The sequence below is a fragment of the Oratosquilla oratoria genome, chromosome 9, assembly GCF_046742065.1.
Source record: "Oratosquilla oratoria isolate Oo_2021 chromosome 9, ASM4674206v1, whole genome shotgun sequence".
NCBI lineage: Eukaryota > Metazoa > Arthropoda > Malacostraca > Stomatopoda > Squillidae > Oratosquilla > Oratosquilla oratoria.
Window position 1 is genome coordinate 66,912,188 of NC_134785.1, and position 20,000 is coordinate 66,932,187.

General features: G+C 39.0%; 1 protein-coding gene across 2 annotated transcripts in view; it reads right to left on the bottom strand.

Moving 5' to 3' along the window:
- The window catches only part of LOC143028503 (sodium-dependent neutral amino acid transporter B(0)AT3), an 85,117-nt gene that overhangs the window by 23,215 nt on the left and 41,902 nt on the right, over window positions 1-20,000 (bottom strand). For both annotated transcript variants that reach the window (XM_076190696.1, XM_076190695.1), the window contains exons 3-4: window positions 14,549-14,599; window positions 6,991-7,198 (exon numbers count right to left, since the gene is read on the bottom strand). In XM_076190696.1, coding sequence (XP_076046811.1) covers window positions 6,991-7,198; window positions 14,549-14,599 — 259 coding nt within the window. The remainder of the gene's footprint in view (window positions 1-6,990; window positions 7,199-14,548; window positions 14,600-20,000) is intronic.

The following is a 20,000-nucleotide window of genomic DNA, read 5'->3' on the forward strand; positions in this document are numbered from 1 at the left end:
ATGTCTCCTGTTATCCTCTTTATCCTACTCACATCGTCTCTTCCTCCATTTTCCTTTCTCTCGTTGTTGTGTTTATATCCTTTCCTTCGTCCACCGCTCACTTCGATCCTCTCCCTCCGCCTCTCGACCATCAGTGTCATTCGCTCACCGTCTTCATTTCAACTCAATTTCAATCAACATCGGTCTATCTCAATCGCTCCATTAGTTCCCGCATCTTGCCATTAAACCTACCATTTTCATTTTCTATTCGTCTCGTCTTTTTTATTTTCATTTCCCGCCATTTCCCCTTAACGCAGTCCCCCCCCATCCCCACCCACCTCTCCCCCACCCCCCGTGCTGGGTGTACGAATATTGATCTCCCAGCCTTAAAGTCGCCTGAGCACGGTGGTTTTCCAGGGTGGATGGGATGTGGGTGGTTTGTGGAGGGGTGTTGTGGAGGGGGGAGGGTGATTTTGTGGAGTGGTTGGTGTGTAGGGGAGTGGTTTGTGCGGGGAGTATGCAAGGATGGGCTAGGGGGAAGGATGAAGGAGATATTTAAAGATTTATTTGTTGTCCCCCATTCTCCTCTCTTCGACCTCCGGAGTAGTTGGCGTAGAGGACGAGTAATTGGTTTTCGAAGTGGTGAGCGGTTTCTAGAAGACCCGAGGTGTCGTGTTTTGAGAAGAAAATTGGGGTCTTGGGAGAAATCCTCCCCCTTCGTGACAATGTGAGGAAATTCGTCGTGATCAACTGAATCATAAGGAGGACAATCAACGAAGGGATTTGTCGATGGGAGGGGATATTGAACAGGGATGTTGTTTACCACACATATAGATAAGGTCTATGTATGGTTTGTGAACTAATTTGCGATGTGAGGCGCGGGTGTGATTATACAGGAAACAATGTACATGATGTAGTTTTATTGAAAGTTATATTGGTTATTTTTATATCATAGTCGGAGAGCTTTGTAGCTAGGATAATGGAGATACAATTGCTTTCATAGCAAGGTGATTTAGAGTGTATATGAGCAGTTCACCATTCTATCAAAAGGGGAAAGAGTAGCTTTATTTTAAGTTGTTGACGTGTCTGTATAAGCTTTGTCAGCTGTTTGAAAGAATATAATTATTTTTTGTCATCATCAAAGCGACTTGCAGCTGACGAGCATTCACTTTGTGATGTCTAATTCTTGTGTGAGAAATGTATTTGTAGTTCAAATTCAACAAACGTGATTAAATGATTTATCAAATGACAGGGAGCTTCACTGGCAATCCCATGCGTGATTTGAGGTGATTTTGACAAATGATGATTTGATTTTGAATAGTATATCAATTCTTTATTGGGGTTTGGCGAGAGGAATACGACGGATTAGAGCGCAAATTAAGAGGCGTGGTGATGTGTGTATATATATATATATATATATATATATATATATATATATATATATATATATATATATTTATATATATATATATATATATATATATATATATATATATACATAAAGATTTATTTGTTAATGACTGACGCTTTGAGTTAGGGTAATGAGACATGAAGGGTTTGCTGTAAATTAGTGTTATGTTAACTTAATCGGAAATGTGACCCTTTTGCGTTTAGGGCAAGGTAGTACAAAAGTATCGTTTACCTTTTTTGATTTTTTAAAAAACTAAATGATTTCCCATGGAGGTCGAAAGTAGGCCATCATGCAGAGTAGGAGGGGTGTTCACTGAGACGTAAAGTAATGATTGTGGAAATGGGAGTTTACAATATGGGTTTGTGTTTATGTCTGTATCTGCTGCGTACGTATGTCTGTGTTTTTCTTGTGTGTTTATTTGTGTTTCTGTCGTGTTTTAGATTTGTTTCTCTTCCTCGAATTTGAAATGTATCCCAACACGTCACTCTCTTATATTGTCATCACTTTTTTCCAGACTGTTTTGTCTTGTTTGATTTTTCAAATTAAATTTCCAAATATTTTTTTTATTCTCCTCGTTTAATTTATTTATTTCCAGTTGGATTTTTTTTTTCTATTTCATTTCTTCACATTCTGTAGACAAATTTTCTCACGGCCCCTTACTGTCATCTGCTTTTTTAAAACCTACATATTCACTTTTTGTTATTTTGTATATACCATCCTCTGTCGTTGTTTTAATCATCGATTTATTATATCTTTTGTACGCCTCTTTTCTTTTCGACTCCTCTTCCTCAAACATCACTCACTCCTCCTCAACCCACCACTCATCTTTCCTCGTGTCCTCAATTATCTCTTACCACAACCCTCATCAGTATTCTTCAAAACTGTGTTATGTTCTTCCCCTTCTATTATCTCCTCTCTTCTCTTTAACTGCTTTAAATTCTCACATTATTACGGTTTAATCTTTCCACAACCTTTCCCGGTTCTTTCAACATATCATAACATTTTCTCGCTCTCCCACCTGATCATCTGTTTTTCCCCTCTCTCATTTGAAAGACCTGACAGCCACACTCACTTACTCTCATTGCGCTCACGTCCAGACATCTCCTCCTCAGCCTCCTCCGGTTCACCAACAGATAATTTAATAGCGCCTATGAGTTGCTGTTCTTAATTACCCACAAATGTTTGTTTATTATTGATATCATCTTTCATGGGGACGTATTTCCCACAGCCAAATTTGTTTTGTTTTTTTTCTAGCAAGTCTGCAATAGAAATTCTTCCTCTTGATTTATTGAATCATCTGTTGCGAAATTCTCAGTTATTATTTCGTTTGCTTCATTTGCCATTCTCGCTCTCAAGTACATCTTTCTCGTTATTTTCACCTTGTCCATAGTATTCTGAAATCTATATTATCTTGTGACATCTTTCTAAATCACGTTTACCATTATAATCATCACATCTTTCTTATCCTTCTCATTAGTTCTTTTTTCATTTCTTTAGTACACTTATTAAGTCTCACAGTTCTATTCCCTTTATCACCCATCCCTTCAATCCCCCCTCCCTATCCCCTTCCACCAAACGCTTCACTAATTACAAACATAAGACTTACATTTATTTCACTGTAAAAGTTTAATTGTGTCTCTTCATCCCTAACGCTGTACTCCCCTAGCTAATCCCACATGTACTCCTCTCCCCGCCAACACTCAATCCTTTTTCCCCCTCTCCCACCCTCCCACACTCACGCACAGACCCCCCCCCGCCCCCTACATGTACTCGCGTACACCCAAAGACCCTTCGTATGTACACACACAATTTACTTACTCAAACAAATTCACACATACAATGACTCGTTACGTCGTGTTTTCATGCACATCCTAACATGCAAGATGTTGTTTTTGTTTAGAAACGCACTTACATTTTTATTTTGGTTGATACCAGGTGACTTTATTCAGCCAAGTAGATACGAATAACCATCAAAGATATTGAGACTTTTCCGATGTCTCTGGTTCTATAGAGCTCTACTCCCTCGTGGATTCACTGTTTCTCTTTTTTTTTCTTCTTCTTCTTCTTATCATTTTTTCAAAACTAAGGGGAGAGGGTGGGGGAATATCAAATCATTTTTTGGTGGAAGGTAAGTTGAGAGTGGAGGATAGATGGAGAAAGAGGAAAGGGACAAAAGGTAGGGAGGTCATTAGATGAAAAGGAAAAGGAGAAGGAGTACAAGAAGAAGCTGAAGGAGGAGTGGGAGGGAGTGAAGGATAGAGTAGAGCTAGGAGTGGAGGAGGAATGGGGATGGTTCAAGGAGGGAGTCACAAAGTGTGCAAGGATGGTGTGTGGAACAAGAAGGACAGGAGGAAATAGAAGGAAGGGTAGTGAATGGTGGGATGAGGAAACAAAGAAGGTTGTAGAAGAGAAGAAGCGAGCTTTCACAGATTGGTTACAAAATAGGACGAGGGAGTCATATGAGAGGTACAAAGAAAAGAAAAGAGAAGTAAAGCACAAGGTAAAGGAGGCAAAGAGGAGAGTAGATGTGAAGTGGGGTAAGAGTATGACAGAAAATTTTCAAAGTAATAAAAAGATGTTTTGGAAAGAAATTAAGAGAGGAACAGGAGGCGAATCAAGTAGAGAAGAAAAGGTAAAGGTGCAGATGGAGAGATGATTATGGAAGAGAAGGCAGTAAGGGGAAGATGGGCAAAATATTTTAGGGAATTGCTAAATGTGAAGGAGGATAGGGAGGGAAAGATAGTTGCAGTGGGAAATGCTAAGAAAATGAGAGTGATGAGTGAGGAAAATGGAGGAGAAATAAGGAAGGATGAAGTGAAGGCAGTTGTTAAGATGATGAAAGCAGGATGCCATGCAGAATGTCTAAAAAAAGGAGGTACAATGATGGTGGACTGGCTGGTGAGGTTATTTAATGTTTGCTGGAGAGAGGGTAGTGTGCCGGAGGACTGGAGGAGTGCCTGTATAGTTCCACTTTACAAGGGAAAAGGGGACAAGTGTGAATGTAGTAGTTTCAGAGGGATTAACTTGTTAAGTGTAGTTGGGAAGGCTTATGGGAGGATCTTGATTGAGAGGATTAGGAGAGGAACAGAAGGAGTAATTGGTGAGGAACAGTGTGGATTTAGGACAGGTAGAGGTTGTGTAGATCAGATCTTTGTGGTAAGACAAATATGTGAGAAAGCTATAGGAAAGGGGAAGGATGTTTTTTGGGCTTCTATGGATCTGGAAAAGGCTTACGATAGGGTAGACAGAAAGGCACTGTGGGAGGTTATGCAGATATATGGGATAGGAGGAAAGCTTCTAGGAGCTGTCAAGAGTTTTTATGAGAGTAGTAGAGCTTGTGTCAGGATTGGAAATGGAGAGAGTGAGTGGTTCGATGTAAAGGTGGGACTTCGTCAAGGATGTGTTATGTTGCCCTGGCTGTTCAACTTATACATGGATGGGGTAGTGCGAGAGGTAAATGCAAGGGTAGTGGGTCAGGGATTGGAGATGGTTAAAGAAAATGGAGAAAAGTGGGAGGTGAGCCAGCTGTTGTTTGCTGACGACACTGCGATTGTAGCAGGATCGGAGGAGGGACTGAGGAAGTTGGTGGCAGAGTTTGGGAGAGTATGTGAAAGAAGAAAGCTAAAGATAAATGTGGGTAAAAGTAAGGTGATGAGATGTACAAGGGGTGAAAGTGGCAGTAGACTGGAAGTGAGCATTAAGGGAGAGCGACTGGAGGAAGTGGATAGTTTTAGATACTTGGGTGCAAACGTGGCAGGAAAAGGTGGAGTGAAAGTGGAGGTAGAATGTAGATTGAGAGAAGCGAGTAAATGACTTGGTGGATTGAAGAGTGTAATGAGGAATAGACATTTGGCAATGAATGCTAAGAGGAGACTGTATGAAGGAGTGATTGTGCCAACAGCACTGTATGGGGCAGAAACATGGAACATAAGAGAGGAAGAGAGAAGGAGTTTGAATGTGTTTGAGATGAGGTGTCTGAGAAGTATGATGGGGGTTACTAGGCTAGATAGAGTGAGAAATGAGGAGGTGAGGAGAAGAACGGGGGTGGAAAGGGAGTTGGGAGATAGGGTTGATGAATGAGTATTAGGATGGTTTGGACACATGGAAAGAATGAGTGAAGAAAGACTAGTAAAAGAGGTATGGAAGGCAGATGTGGAGGGAGTGAACATGAGGGGACGTCCTAGGATGAGGTGGATGGATGGGATGAAGGGGGCTTTGGGGAAGAGGGGAATGTCTGTTGAAGAAGGACGGGAGAGGACAGAAGACAGGGGTGAATGGAGAATGGTTGTATATGGATGATGTTGTGATGCATGAGGTGGAATGGGGGGTAAGGTAGTATGTGTGAGCAAAATTTGACGCAGCCCGAATGGATTTGTCCCCGTCTTCTCCTTTTATGCAAAGGGGGACGGAGAGGGGGGTCGCCGATTTATTGAAGCGGCCTTGCTGTGGATGTGCTGTGTCTTGCGACACTGCTTCTGACCCAGGGCAGTGGACAAGGTGCAGGGATGACCCGTCATCCAGGAGGTGCTAAGATAAGAGGGAGGGTGGAGGGGTGTGGAGTGTATTCAGGGATGGAATGGGTGGGAATGATTTTATGCCTTTTCCTTTTTGGCTACCTCCCTTGTAAGGGGGAAAAAGCCTTGGTATATGTATGTATGTATGTATGTATTTTTTCAAAACCTAACGTCTGAAATTGTCCTCTTTTGACTTCCTAAATCGGCACCCAATTCTACAATTCTTTCTTGAGTTTAGACAGTTAACAAGTCTTCTGTTATACAGGTTTTGTTGAAGGTGAACAAATAAACAATATAGAATGTGGCGTCATCTTCAACAAACAACAAACAAACAATATCATAAAAAAAAACAATATCATCAAACCTTCTTATTCAACCTGCTTATTCCACTATGTACTCACAACATCCTTTCCATTGAATATTCTAACCACTTCAGTGCGACTCAAATTCTCGATCGCAGCATCAGCTGCCATATGTACGAAGCATCACACTACTAGGATTATAAAATATAAAGTCACCACTGTATTACTCGTTCCCTTTTACCCTGAGTAATAATAAACACAGAAAACGTGATCAAACTAATTCACAGAATCCGGGGGTAACTCAAGTACAACTACAATATATATATATATATATATATATATATATATATATATATATATATGTATATATATATATATGTATATATATATATATTTTTATATATATATATATATATATATATAATCAAGACGCCGACATCGTCATCCTCGTGTACGTAGGCGTCATTGTACCAAAGTAGTTTATGGAAAAATGACCTTTATGTCTTGTCTTCACTATCGCCAAACAACGATGCAAAGATCGCGAGGGAGAAAGAAAACGAAGAATATTGCAAATAAAAAAAAAAAAAAACTACTCAACATTTATGTCCAGTACCAGGAGTAAAAAACATATTTTTATGAAAAAAATGGAAATAGACAAAAATACAAGGAAGTCACCATTGTTCGTGGGCAAAAAATAGAAAGCCAGGACCCATTAAGCGCAAGAGGAATCCCATGCAAACAAAACGATAAATAAGAGGAACCTCCTGATGCAGTGCATCCTTACCTCCTCCGTTCTTCTGACATAGGTAAGGGAACCTCCAGACGGATCCAAGACCGACCGCATACCCAATCACCGCCAGAAGGTACTGCCACTTGGAGTCCCAGCTCTCCCGGTCACTGTCGCCTACTTCGCCTGGTTTCCATGCCGCGACTCCCCCTCCCCCTCCTCCTTCCGTTTCCTCGGTCTCTGACTGTGTGGGGCTCCTCGGTGCCTTCGGGACAGAAAAAGGAAGGATAAGTTCAATGCAGGAGATGGGAAGATGGAGGAAGACGTTAGGTTGTATGGAAATCCTGGTGAGAGGCCGCATTCAATGTAAAGTATGGGTGGTGACCCAAACAGCGCCAATGGTCACAAAAACGCACTGGTTCCAGACCCTGTAATAAAAGAATATAAAACTACTTAATCATAAATCTTTAGAGCAATAACATATTTGTGATTAAAGCGGTTTGGTTCAAAGCTTTTAGTCCTTTCCATTCAGGTGGTTGGTTTAATGGTTTTGTTAGAATTAACGTTAAACGAAGGTTAATCATCTCGATTAACCCTTTCCAGCCGAGTGATTAGTTTAGTAAAATTATTTGCTAAAAACTAGACGACTTTATTTAGATCTAGAGAAGCTTCTCGGCTGTAAAGATTTGCACAGTAAGTCACTTATGTCAAGACAAGTGAGGAATTATTACGTACGGCAGACTAAAAGGGGGAACAGACCCCAATGCTGTTCTTTTGTTCTCCGGGGAATCTGGTTGTGTTTACTTTGTGTCGAGGCGGATGATCCGTGACAGTGACAAGTTTCCCGTCACATCCACCATGACACACGAAAAACCAATCCACAGGAGCGCCTTCCAAATCACGTGGTGAAAAGGATGCACGTGTATCTAACACAACACAAAGCACATGTCACTTGCGCTCATAGATAAGGGTACACGCTAATGTAAGTGGATAATGGTACGCCACAACAATTATCCAGATCACGGGGAGCTTAAAGAACCTAATTATTACCAGGTATATACAGTGGTAGTCTACTTTGAAGCACAATTATATAGGAAATACTAAGGGAGACCATATTTCTAGCATAGGGAATACTAAGAAGAGTATGTACAGGTATAGGGTTGCTAATATGATATTAGAAAGATCTAGTGTGGAAAGGTGCCTTGATGTGCTTTATCTTGGGGAAGTTAAAAAGGGATGACATTCGGAACGGAGCAAGGCATGGATTGTTTTAGAGCTGAAGTGGAATAGTAAGCATGGTAGTACAACTATTAATGAAATATAAGGACTAGTAAAGAAGGAGAAAAAAAAAGAAATAATAAGTTAAGATAAAAAAGAGAGGGTGGAGGTGGGGTGAAGATTTTGGTTGTTAGATTAGTGAAGGGGAGCTACGTTATTTAGTGTCATATGAAGCATTTATATTTGTACATGGGAGTGATATCATTCAGAAATTAAGTGGGAGGTTAGCTTCAAGTGACAATGGGGTTATATATCAGTGCTTAGTGTTATGGTTACTGAACGACATGCAGTGATTTCAATGCAATTTTGTCTCACGAAGCAATACAGTGATGCAACTAGAAATCGTTACATACATATAGTGCTGCGATTGTCGTCTAAACTTCAGTCTTGAAGTTTTTAAGTCCTTAAAAGGAAATTTACTCGTAAATCATCAAAATAATGATCGCAGTTTGTAGTAGCAGAGGACTTAATCCTGTCTCTAATTTGTACACAAGTTCTTGGATCACAAGACATTCTGACAAACCAATATAAAAGCTTGTCAAGTTGAGCCTGTGATGAGATGCATAGTATACCTGTTCTCTTTTTGATAGAACAAATGTTGTTATTTTTTTTATAACTCATGTATTACTTCCAAATTGGAGAACTGAAAAGGATGTATAGTTATCCTTGGGTGGAAATAGTGGCATACACGAAGACAAACCAAAGTAGTAACATCTAATTTTAGGTGGCGAATTATCAATACAAGGGGTGTTGAAAAAATTATAGCCCGACTACGAATGAACAGGAAACTGGATGGTGCAGTGTGACGTCACCAATCCTGCATCATCCAAACGTTCAGTGGCATAATCCCTGATCATTTGTCTTTTGCCTTTGTTCGAAGCTGAACGTTCATTTGAGTGTTTGTGAACGATATCAACGACAAACGAGCCCCTTCAGCGATCAGTCATCTCTTTCATGGTGATGTAGAAGGCGTTGAAAACTATCCATGGATAATTGATGACAACATTAGGTGGCAATACTCTTGCCTGCATGATAGTCAAATATTTGGCAGGTCTCTTCAAAACTTACTGAGACAGCGTTGAAGATGATCCACGGAGTAGTCGGCTGACTAAGGAAAATGTGAGCGTTGTGGAAGAACTTGGTGAAGGAGGACAGATGTATGCCTTTCAAACATATAGCTGATGAAGCGAAGCTTGTCTGTTTGGTCCACCGAAACAGTCCTGCACGATCGCCTCAACGTGTTAAAGATGTCAGCACGGTGAGTCGTGCGTCCGCAAGATGACATGTCTTAAAACTCTTCAACGCGAATCTCAAGGACTTCCTGAATCGATATGTCCCCAATATACCTGGGTCACCACTTTGATCTTGAAAGCCAAATTGAGTCCCGTCAGAGGAATCATCCGAGTGTGTTGGGTCATCGTGAGTGTTTTAGGATGTCCCCATAATTCTATTGGTGAGTTTTCTTCAGCAAAGGCACATAATCATCCACGATGATTATACATTTTTCCATCATACATACATCCATCAGAGCTCTAGAGTAGCATATTCTAGATACTAGATCCTTCAGATGGAAACTTCAGACCACCATCATCCAGAAAAGGGGAGGCAAGACGACAAAAGACGAGCGCATGCTCCAAGACAAGGATCTTGTTGCCGAGATCAAGACGACCACGAACAAAGCCACCGGCTGTGGGTTCTCGAGTTGTTGTCGCATCCGACTTCTTCTCTGGACTTTGCACCGACAGACTATCATCACGTCTCCCCACACGTGAAGAGACAGATCCTTGGTCTTGTGTTTGCGGAGGAGGATGAGACTGAAACCGCTTTCACGGAGGTTTTCGAAGAGTCGACAACGGATTTTCAGCTCTGGTAAAGCTCTCCCAAAAAGCGTCTGTCCGTTAAGTGTGATTATATAAAAAGATGAAGATTTTTTTTAACTATATTTGTTGACGTATCTGGGCTCCTTCATGATCGTGCTATGAACTTTCTAAATGCCACTCGTAGTCAGAGCAAAATAGGGAAGTATTTGTCACGTCTTTTAGGTTCAGATCAATAAACTGAACTCTGTATTGTACTAATGACGAGCAAGACAGCCATTTCTTTAAAAATTTACAGATAAACACTCGATACAACTGAGTGGACACAGAGCACGGGATTATTGTCTGGTCGAAGATAAAACAAAAAGAATTCTCAATTTAAGATTAATCAAAGTAAGGATAAAAAGAAAACGGTAGAGATTGTTTGGGGCTGAGAAATCGGTAGGAGTGATTGAATACAGAACATCAATACAATACGGAAGAGGACAGGGCCAAGTTGTGAAATAAAAAGTTATCGAGAAATATCACAGAACCGCGGAAATCGCTATAGACCGCCAAAAGTTGGATGGACAGCGAAGACGCGAAGGACAACGAATGACAACGCGACGAATATTGTTGCACTTCCGGCAGCGGCGTTCCACTTGACCCAAATCCATCCACAGTCTTCAGAAAGCCGTGCCGTGACACAATGTCCAATCTTTAACCCCTTCAATACCGTGACAGGGTTCTAGATCTTTGTTCTACCCAATGAGACACAATTCTATTCGGCTGAAGGGACTGACTTTGGACAAAACGGTGTCCCAATCTAATCAGACACCATTTTCCGAGGCCACCCATCTCAAGTGAATAGAATTGTCTGATGTTAGACGAATCATCTAAAAAGAAAAGCTTGTCAAGCCAACAAAGGCGTTATGGACAACAAGAAAATAAACCACAATTCTCGTTCGGCCTGGATAAAAATAACTGAGGGCTGACGTGTGTTCGTTTACGTTCCGTATTGGAACATAGTAAAAACTCAGAGACTTTTTGTTTGAAGCAAACCTCAAAACATGGCCCGGGGGATGGAGGCAACACCAAGTCATGTTGGTGTTTCTCCAGTTAAATCTTAAAATTTGGAATTATCACAAATAAACCAGAATTTATTTCTATTCTTTGTTTATATGGTGCGACTACTGGTATTATTTTTATTTGTCTCGTTTTTTTATTTGATTTAGAATATGAGTGAAAATATTTTCCACCTTATGTTGAAGATAAGTTTACAAAAAAATCAAGCGTATGTGTCAAATACCATTGTGTTCATACATCATAAGACCGATTTTCATATAATTTGTCAGAGGTATTTCCATACATGACTTATTTCATTATAGTACTAAATTCTCTAAAGATAATCTGAATCACTTAACTTAATTAACTTAACTAATAACTTAACTTGATTACTATCATATAATTCTACATAGTAAGTAGATTTAGATTTTGTAGTTATTCTTCCTTAATCTAGATAATTAAAAAAAAATAGTGCGCATGTACTTTGCGGTACTCTGGTTCTAATTGTTATCCTGTTAAAAACTTTACCATCCGAAACAATATAGTGTTTATATTTTCTTAACATATTTTAACACTACTTAGTAAACTTTCTCGAAGACTATTACATATGATTTTAATAGCTTTTTTTTTTACATTCATTCATGTTAAATCTGTACTGTCACTGTAACCGCAGCGACAACAGACATGACGTCATAACGCTCTTTTCCGAGTTTTATCATAATCCATTAGATTTTCCAACAGCTGGAGTTAGATTTTGTATCTGTTGTTTCTATATTTTTCACACATGTTTCCGTAATGTGTACGCTTTTATTAGCATCTACATACTGTGAAAAATGTATATTTACTCGTACATAACCAACTACGCGGACAAATACCATCCAACTAATTACATTACAGTTGTTTAGATATATACACTTACAATTTTTAACACATACACATATGTACAGTATACACAATGCATGTGCATATACATGCATGTACAATATCTTTACATATACATATATACACATATGTACATTTATAGATGCATTTGTTTATGTTTTAATGAACTCCAACAATGGACGACACAAAGGAATCTTTATTTGTATTTTCACCTCTGATAACTACAAATCCTTGAAGCAACCAACTAGCGCATTCCATTACAAAAGAAAAAGGGGGGAAGAATGTGTCCACATTCGTCACATTTATAACATTTGCCTCAACATAAGAAACATCAGAGGGAAAATAAACAAGATAGTATATGTGGTTAGACCAATTACAAACTCAGAGCGGATATTCCCTCTATGACTTGTAAACACATCACACGCAGATCAATCAACAATACATCTACACAGTCTGACTTTTACATTACCGAGAACAAAATAGGAAGGAAAAATAACCAATGACACTAAAGGGAAAAAAAAGTCTTGAGAATAATAAAAGGTTGTTTACTGTGACAGCAGTCATACGTTATCTCCTCACAGGAGTCAAAGTCCTTTCTATGGAACAACACGCGAGAAGGACTGAAATACATTTGTAAGTCAAAACATTTTGAGTCTTCACATCCATCATTCCACATCAAAACAGACATAACCTGGGTCATTCAACAAATCATCTACTTCCACATAATTATATGCATATACATATATATATTTATATATATGTATATATATATATGTATATGTATATATAAGTATATATATATATATATATATATATATATATATATATATATATATATACATATTAATAGTATATACGGGCAGAAGATTTTCTCTTATACATACTTCATTGAAAGTGATGGCTAATTGTGTATTTATTATTATTAAATATATTTTCCATATGTCTTACTATGGACTTATTCTCCTTTGAAAGGAAGTTTATGACTTCACTGTAGGTGGTTACCTATAGTGAGGTCATAAACCTCCTTTCAAAGGAACACAAGTCCATAGTAAGACATGGAAAATACATGTAAAAAACAATAAATGCACAATTTCCATCACTTTTAATGATATATATATATATATATATATATATATATATATATATATATATATATATAAACATATATACGTATATATACATATATATATGTATATATATATATATATATATATATATATGTGTGTGTGTGTGTGTGTGTGTGTGTGTGTGTGTGTGTGTGTGTGTGTGTGTGTGTGTGTGTGTGTGTGTGTGTGTGTGTGTGTGTGTGTGTGTGTGTGTGTGTGTGTGTGTGTGTGTGTGTGTGTGTGTGTGTGTGTGTGTGTGTGTGTGTGTGTGTGTGTGTGTGTGTGTCTGTGTGTGTGTGTGTGTGTATACACCAGAACAGTGGGTGGTGAGGTAAACACAGAAAACTGTTGAAATTTTATTTCCTAACGTTTCATCCATACCAAAACTTCTCTGAAGAAGTTATAGTAAGATCGTAACACAAGAAAAATAAAAATTGAATCTGCTCTTTGTGTTTACATCACACCTTGCCACTCCTCTGTCTTCCATACTTCAACAAATACCACAATCTACTCCTCCCCTAACTACCTCGTAATACATTCATGGAAAACATACATATATTCACAAAACAATCAGTACAAGATAGACCCTACGAGTCCATACCAAAGCAAAATCTCCAGATATAAAACCGATTGGAAAAACAGTTCTAACACACTTAAGTCACACTAGATAAGAGTTACCATCTTATACTTGAGCACCATCAACATAGAATTAACCTAGACACAGACACCGGGTGTCTTAGATATACACAGACACCACACAGAAGAACACGGAAGCTTAGACTGGCCAACACTGACAAAACCCACATATAAGGACACTGATTTCTTCTTTAAGTGATTTCAGTTCCCCCCAGGGTGCAAAAGTCAGGTACTCTGAAGGTTATTGGACCTCTCCAAGGAAAAAGATTCATTTCTTCTGCGTCTTCCCAAGAGGACTTGCCTGATTGGTTCTGTGTCTCCCCCCAACTGGGCTGAACGAGCAGTCTTTGGGGGTCCTCAACCAACCGTTCACTACCTTTTTTTTTTCTTGCACAGAACAAGTAAACCTATCGGAAAGCCTTTGACGCATATGTGTTGTGCATATGTGTGTGCATGCGTGCGTTCGTGCGTGCGTGCTTGTGTGTGTGTGTGTGTGTGTGTGTGTGTGTATGTGTGTGTGTGTGTGTGTGTGTGTGTGTGTGTGTGTGTATGTGTGTGTGTGTGTGCATATTAGTGTGTGTGTGACTGCATGTATCTGTGTATGTATGTGTATGTGTAACTCTGAGTGTGTATCTGTGTATGTCTGTGTGTGTGTGTGTGTGCGTGTGTGCGCATGTGTGTGTGTGTGTGTGTAAGTGCAAGCGTGCTAACGAGCGTGAACGACTGGACACAAGCACCACACGTAATCCTGTGAACACACACTTACTGGGATCAAAACTATCTGATGCAGTTTAGGGGTCGAAGCGGGTCGTGATGGCAGGGATGCAGGGCATGGTTTATATCTATACTTACTTCTTCCGGAATCGTTCCCGACGCCGTCCTTTTCTTCACGCTTGATCTCCTCTAGCATGACCGAGGAGAAATTAGAGAGGAAAAGAGAGAGAGAAAAAGTCGTGGTTAGTAATCAGATCGCGCGGTGGTGGATTATGAAAGTGAAACAGCAGCAGCGACGGATGTCTGGGTGGCGGGGAGGCGGGGAGGGAGGGAGGGAGGGAGGGAGGGGGTGATGCAGTAATAAAGTCTTTGTAAAAACAAATGAGACATGTAGATGTTACATCTCCGTGAGATATTGTTCATAGCTTTCGAAAAAAAAATCAATGCGATAATAAATAAAAGTGATGCTATAACCGTTTCTCGAAAAAAAAGTTTCATTCATAGAGAAATGTCGACGACATACTTCTAAATGGCGACGTTGCTGTATAAAGAATGATGACACGGCGTTGGACGATCAGAATACACATTGGATAGGATCGATGCTGGAGCACTGTGACCTGGTTATGGATGTCAATAGCTAAACGAAGCATTTGAGAAAGATCGATGTTGTGCAAGATGAAAAGGTGAAAGATTAAACACCATAGTTGACTGCGTATTGTACGAGGAAGATATGAATTTAAACAGGGATTGATGAAATATCAAGATGAAAATGAGTTTGATATATATGTGTATTATTGTAATATGAGATTTAAACTCATATATATATATATATATATATGCGTAAGTAACCACTAGGAAAAGTAAACTAACGAAGCAGAGCGCTTTCGTATAATTACATCTTCAGTGCAGATACAAAGAAGGAATTATAAAATGAAGAAACAAGGTACAGAATATATGACATAGTGAAGAGGGCATTCGGAGAGGTAGTGGAAGAAGTACATGTGACGGACGTTTGAACCGTCCTGGTAACCATTTTAACCACCCAGTTGACTGGGATAACGCTAAAGTCATCACATACAACAACAACATAACAGAAAGAAATTTGATTGAATGCAGTTTGATCAAATCTAGTAAGGGGATAAATGTTAATCTTCATCAAGGTTTGTACAAATTAGATAGTTATATTTCTCATGAAATTTCAAAATTATTTAAATTATTATATAAATTATGAGCAGTTGTCCCATACTTGTTGGTTACCAGGACGGTTCAAACGTCCGTCACGTGTATTTCTTCCACTACCTCTCCGAATGTCCTGTGTGTGAGTGTGAGTGTGAGTGTGAGTGTGTGTGTGTGTGTGTGTATGTCATTATAACATGACATTCAATCTCCTCTATCCTATGTACACTAATGTATTTAAGCCCGAGTCACACCAAGCTTACGACCTGTTTCCGACCACCTTCGACCGAAAACCAAGCGATTGGTCGGCGACACAAAATCTATGTACTGGGGATTATTCAGTGTGTGTTCTAATATATCTGTCTATCTATCTATCTATCTATCTATCTATCTATCTATCTATCGATCGATCTTTATAGTTATCTATCTTATTACCGACTACCAGCGACTTCCAAAGACTACTTGCAACTGGCCGGTCGGTGGTCAGAAACAGGTCGTACGCTTAGTGTGACTGGGCCCTTAGATTTTTTGCGTTTTTATGTATATGAATGCCACAAAGGTATGAATATTCCTAGTAAAGCTCTCTGATTGACATCAGAGGTGAATACAAAACAGTTAGCAGGGAAGTAAGCGTGAGGTGACCACATAAAGCGCAGTCAAACGGGAAATGTAATGTTTCTAATTATGTTCTCCTAATTTGCTCGATTGGTGAATAATTTCAGTCATTTTTCACCCAGGCGACACGGCGAAGTCTGGCTCGGCATTAAATTGACCTTTTTTTTTTTTTTCTTTTTTTTTAATTACTGGCGCTACATTATGTGAGTTAAATGTAATGGTTTTGGAAATAGGAAAATGGGACGTGGGGGTGGGAAGGATAGGAGGACATTGTGGTGACGGAAAAGGATAATGTGATGCTGAATAAGCGCGGCGTTTTTTTTTTTTTTTTTTTTTTTTGACGACGACGAGTAGGATTGTGTCGGGTCAAAGAAGACGCGAAGAGCTGCTGGGGGAAGGCAGCCCGTGTAGGAGTGTAGGATGGGGCGTGGGCGGTAGGATAAAGACTGGATGCCTGCCAAGACGAGAGGAGGTGAAGGGGGATGGTAGAGGCAAAGCGGCCGGTAGCCATCACGACTTGGGACGAGGAAAGGGAAGAGAGGGAGTGAGGGAGGCTGCAGGGAAGAGGCAGAAAGAGGAACAAGAAACAATGGGGAGGAGAAGAGAAGGGTGGAGGAGTGGAAGGAAAGGGTAGGAAAAGAGAGAAGAGAAGAGGAAAGGGGAAGAGAGGAGGAGAAGAAAGAGGACAGACGACAATCAAGGGAAGGGAGAGGAAGGTGATGGGAGATGAAGGGAGGAGGAGGAAGGTGAAGAAAGGAAAGTGAAATGAAAATTTGGAGGAGGGGAAACGAGGAGAAAGTAAACAAGAACAAGTAGAAGAACGAGGGCAAGTGGGAAAAGAAAAGGAGGCGAGGAGGGAGACAAAGAGGGAGGATGAGGGAGAAAAGGGGAGAAGGAGAAAAAGGAGGATAAAAGGCGTAAATGTTAGATAAAGTAAATAGGGGACTTAACCGCAAAAGGGAAACGCGGGGTAAAGGAATGAAGAAGAATGAAAAAACGGAAGATAAAAGGAAGAAAGTGAGGAAGAGGAGAAGGAGAAGTAGACTACACAAAAGATCTTCTGTGGGAAGGAAAAGAGAGAGAGAGAGAGAGAGAGAGGGGGGGGAGAGAGAGAGAGGGGGGGGAGAGAGAGAGAGAGAGAGAGAGAGAGAGAGGTGGGGGGAGAGAGAGGGAGAAATAGAGAGAGAAGGAGAGGGAAAGAGAGAGAGAGAGAGGGAGAGGGGAAAGGGAGGGGAGAGAGGAAGGGGGAGAGGAAGAGACGAAAATGAACGAAGAAAAAGAAAAAAACCTTTACGAAGAAATAGACGAACGAGTAGAAAAGTATGAACTGAGAGAGAACGAAAACCAAAGGAGAACATAACCGAGACACGAAAGGAGAAAAGGAAAAGAAGAAATAGACGAGGAAAGAGAGATAGACAGAAAAGGCACCAGGGACCTGGAGAAGAACCTGGGAGATGAAGGAAGTACTTTGGGGTGGAGGGGGGGGGGGTAGGATGGCAAGAACAAGGATCCCATGGGAACGATGAAATAAGAAAATATATAGATAAGTGAATACGTAAATAGATAAATGAATATATAAATAAATGAATAAATGAAAAATTAAGAAATGAAAAAGTAGATAAAGACATTTATAAATAACCAAATAATAAATAAATAAATAAGCAAGTAATAGATGAATGAATAAATAATTGCATGAATATATAATATATGAATAACCATTGAATAAACATACAAATGAATAGATGAATAGATGAATAAATAACTTTAATGAGCTTGTTTCCTCTTTATTATGTGGTTTCTAAAATCTTTTGTCTCCTTATATTACTGAAAATTTATATATATACCAGGAGACCTCTTTGGTTGGGTCCATCCTGTTCTTTCGATGCATCGTATGTTTTTTGGAAAACCTTCGTATTTTTGACTAACGTGTTTTTGTTTGCAATCAAACTTGCTTGCACGCTCCTCTGTGCAAGCTTGCGCTTGTGCAGGATATGTGTTCCTGTATGGTTGTGTATGTATTTGCATAAATGAATTTTACACGGAAAATTCACACATCACATCACGCCTGGATATATCTATAACCTTGAAGTACCGTTGCAAAAGCTTTCTTTAGGTTTAGGTATAAACATACTATGTATATATATATATATATATATATATATATATATATATGTATGTATATATATATACGTACATATATATACATATATATAATGTATATATATATACATATATATATATATATATATATATATATATATATATATATATATATATATATATATATATATATGTATATAACTCCCGCAGGATTTGAGTTGACTGCTAACTGCCGTCCTAATCTCGATTTTATGGATAACCAAGCCCACTTGTAGTTAGTGGTTAAGGTGGCACGTATCCTTGATAGACTTTCGTCTCAGTAGTCTCAGTAGCATAGTCGGTAGAGCGACGACCTGCCACTGCGCAAGTCTCGGGTCGAGTCCGGGGACAACTGTCGGAATTATTTGATTGACACCGTTGTCATTGGCGATTCTATTCAGGTATTACAACGATGAAAGTCTATCAAGGATACGTACCAGCTTAACCACTAGCTATAAGTGGGCTTGGTTCTCCGTAAAATCGATATATATATATATATATATATATATATATATATGTATATATATATATATATATATGCAAGAGTAACCACTAGGAATGAGAAACTAACCGAAGCAGAGAGCTTTCGTATATTACATCTTATTACATCTGCATTGAAGATGTAATATACGAAAGCGCTCTGCTTCGTTTGGATTCACTTTCCTATTGGTTACTCTTGCATAATTGAACACAAGTTACCAATGTTTCTCATTAGCATATATATATATATATATATATATATATATATATATATATATATATATAAATATATATATATATATATGTGTGTGTGTGTGTGTGTGTGTGTGTGTGTGTGTGTGTGTGTGTGTGTGTGTGTGTGTGTGTGTGTGTGTGTGTGTGTGTGTGTGTGTGTGTGTGTGTGTGTGTGTGTGTGTGTGTTTGTGTGTGTATGTATACCATCGTGATGTTGAGGGTTGAAATAGGCTAGCGAATCTATGGGAAAATACAGTAAATATGTGAGGGTTAAAGATGTTCAAAGTATTCACTTATATGTCCTTCAGTTTCATAATATCTCGGTATTCTATTCGTCCGATCAGTTGATGTATCATTCGCCAGTTAGTACAAATATAAAAAGGAATATTACTTAAAATATTTAAATGTAAAGATGAAAATATCCAGTCACTAAAAAGAATCCCAGGAAAAGTTTGGTTTTTATGTGTTGCTATTTGCGAATTGAAATAGCTGTGGATTCGAATTTAAATGAAAAAGTGTTTGGAATCGTTTAAAAAAAAATCGAATAATATTTATATAAACATAACATTTATATTCTATAATCATTATGAAATACTATTTGCAAAAGGGATATAGTAATGATATATTTTGTGATTTGTATTTAGAGTATGAACGATATACGACAAAAATCACTCCCTCGTCGGTTGTGTAATATCAATTTCATTAACTAATAATAGCGGGAAACGAATAACAGTATCTCTCTAAATTACAATTTTTTTCTGATCGCTACTCGCAGTTTATAAGCATTAAATAGAGGACAATATTCTTTTTTCTATGTCGAAAGTATTTATAAAGTCGTCGATGAACCCGTGCTGGCTCCTAATTGGTTCAAACTTCTGACTGCTGATTGGCTGGATGAAAGTCAGGGACAGGAAGGAGAGGCAATGTGTAGCAGGGAATTGTTCCT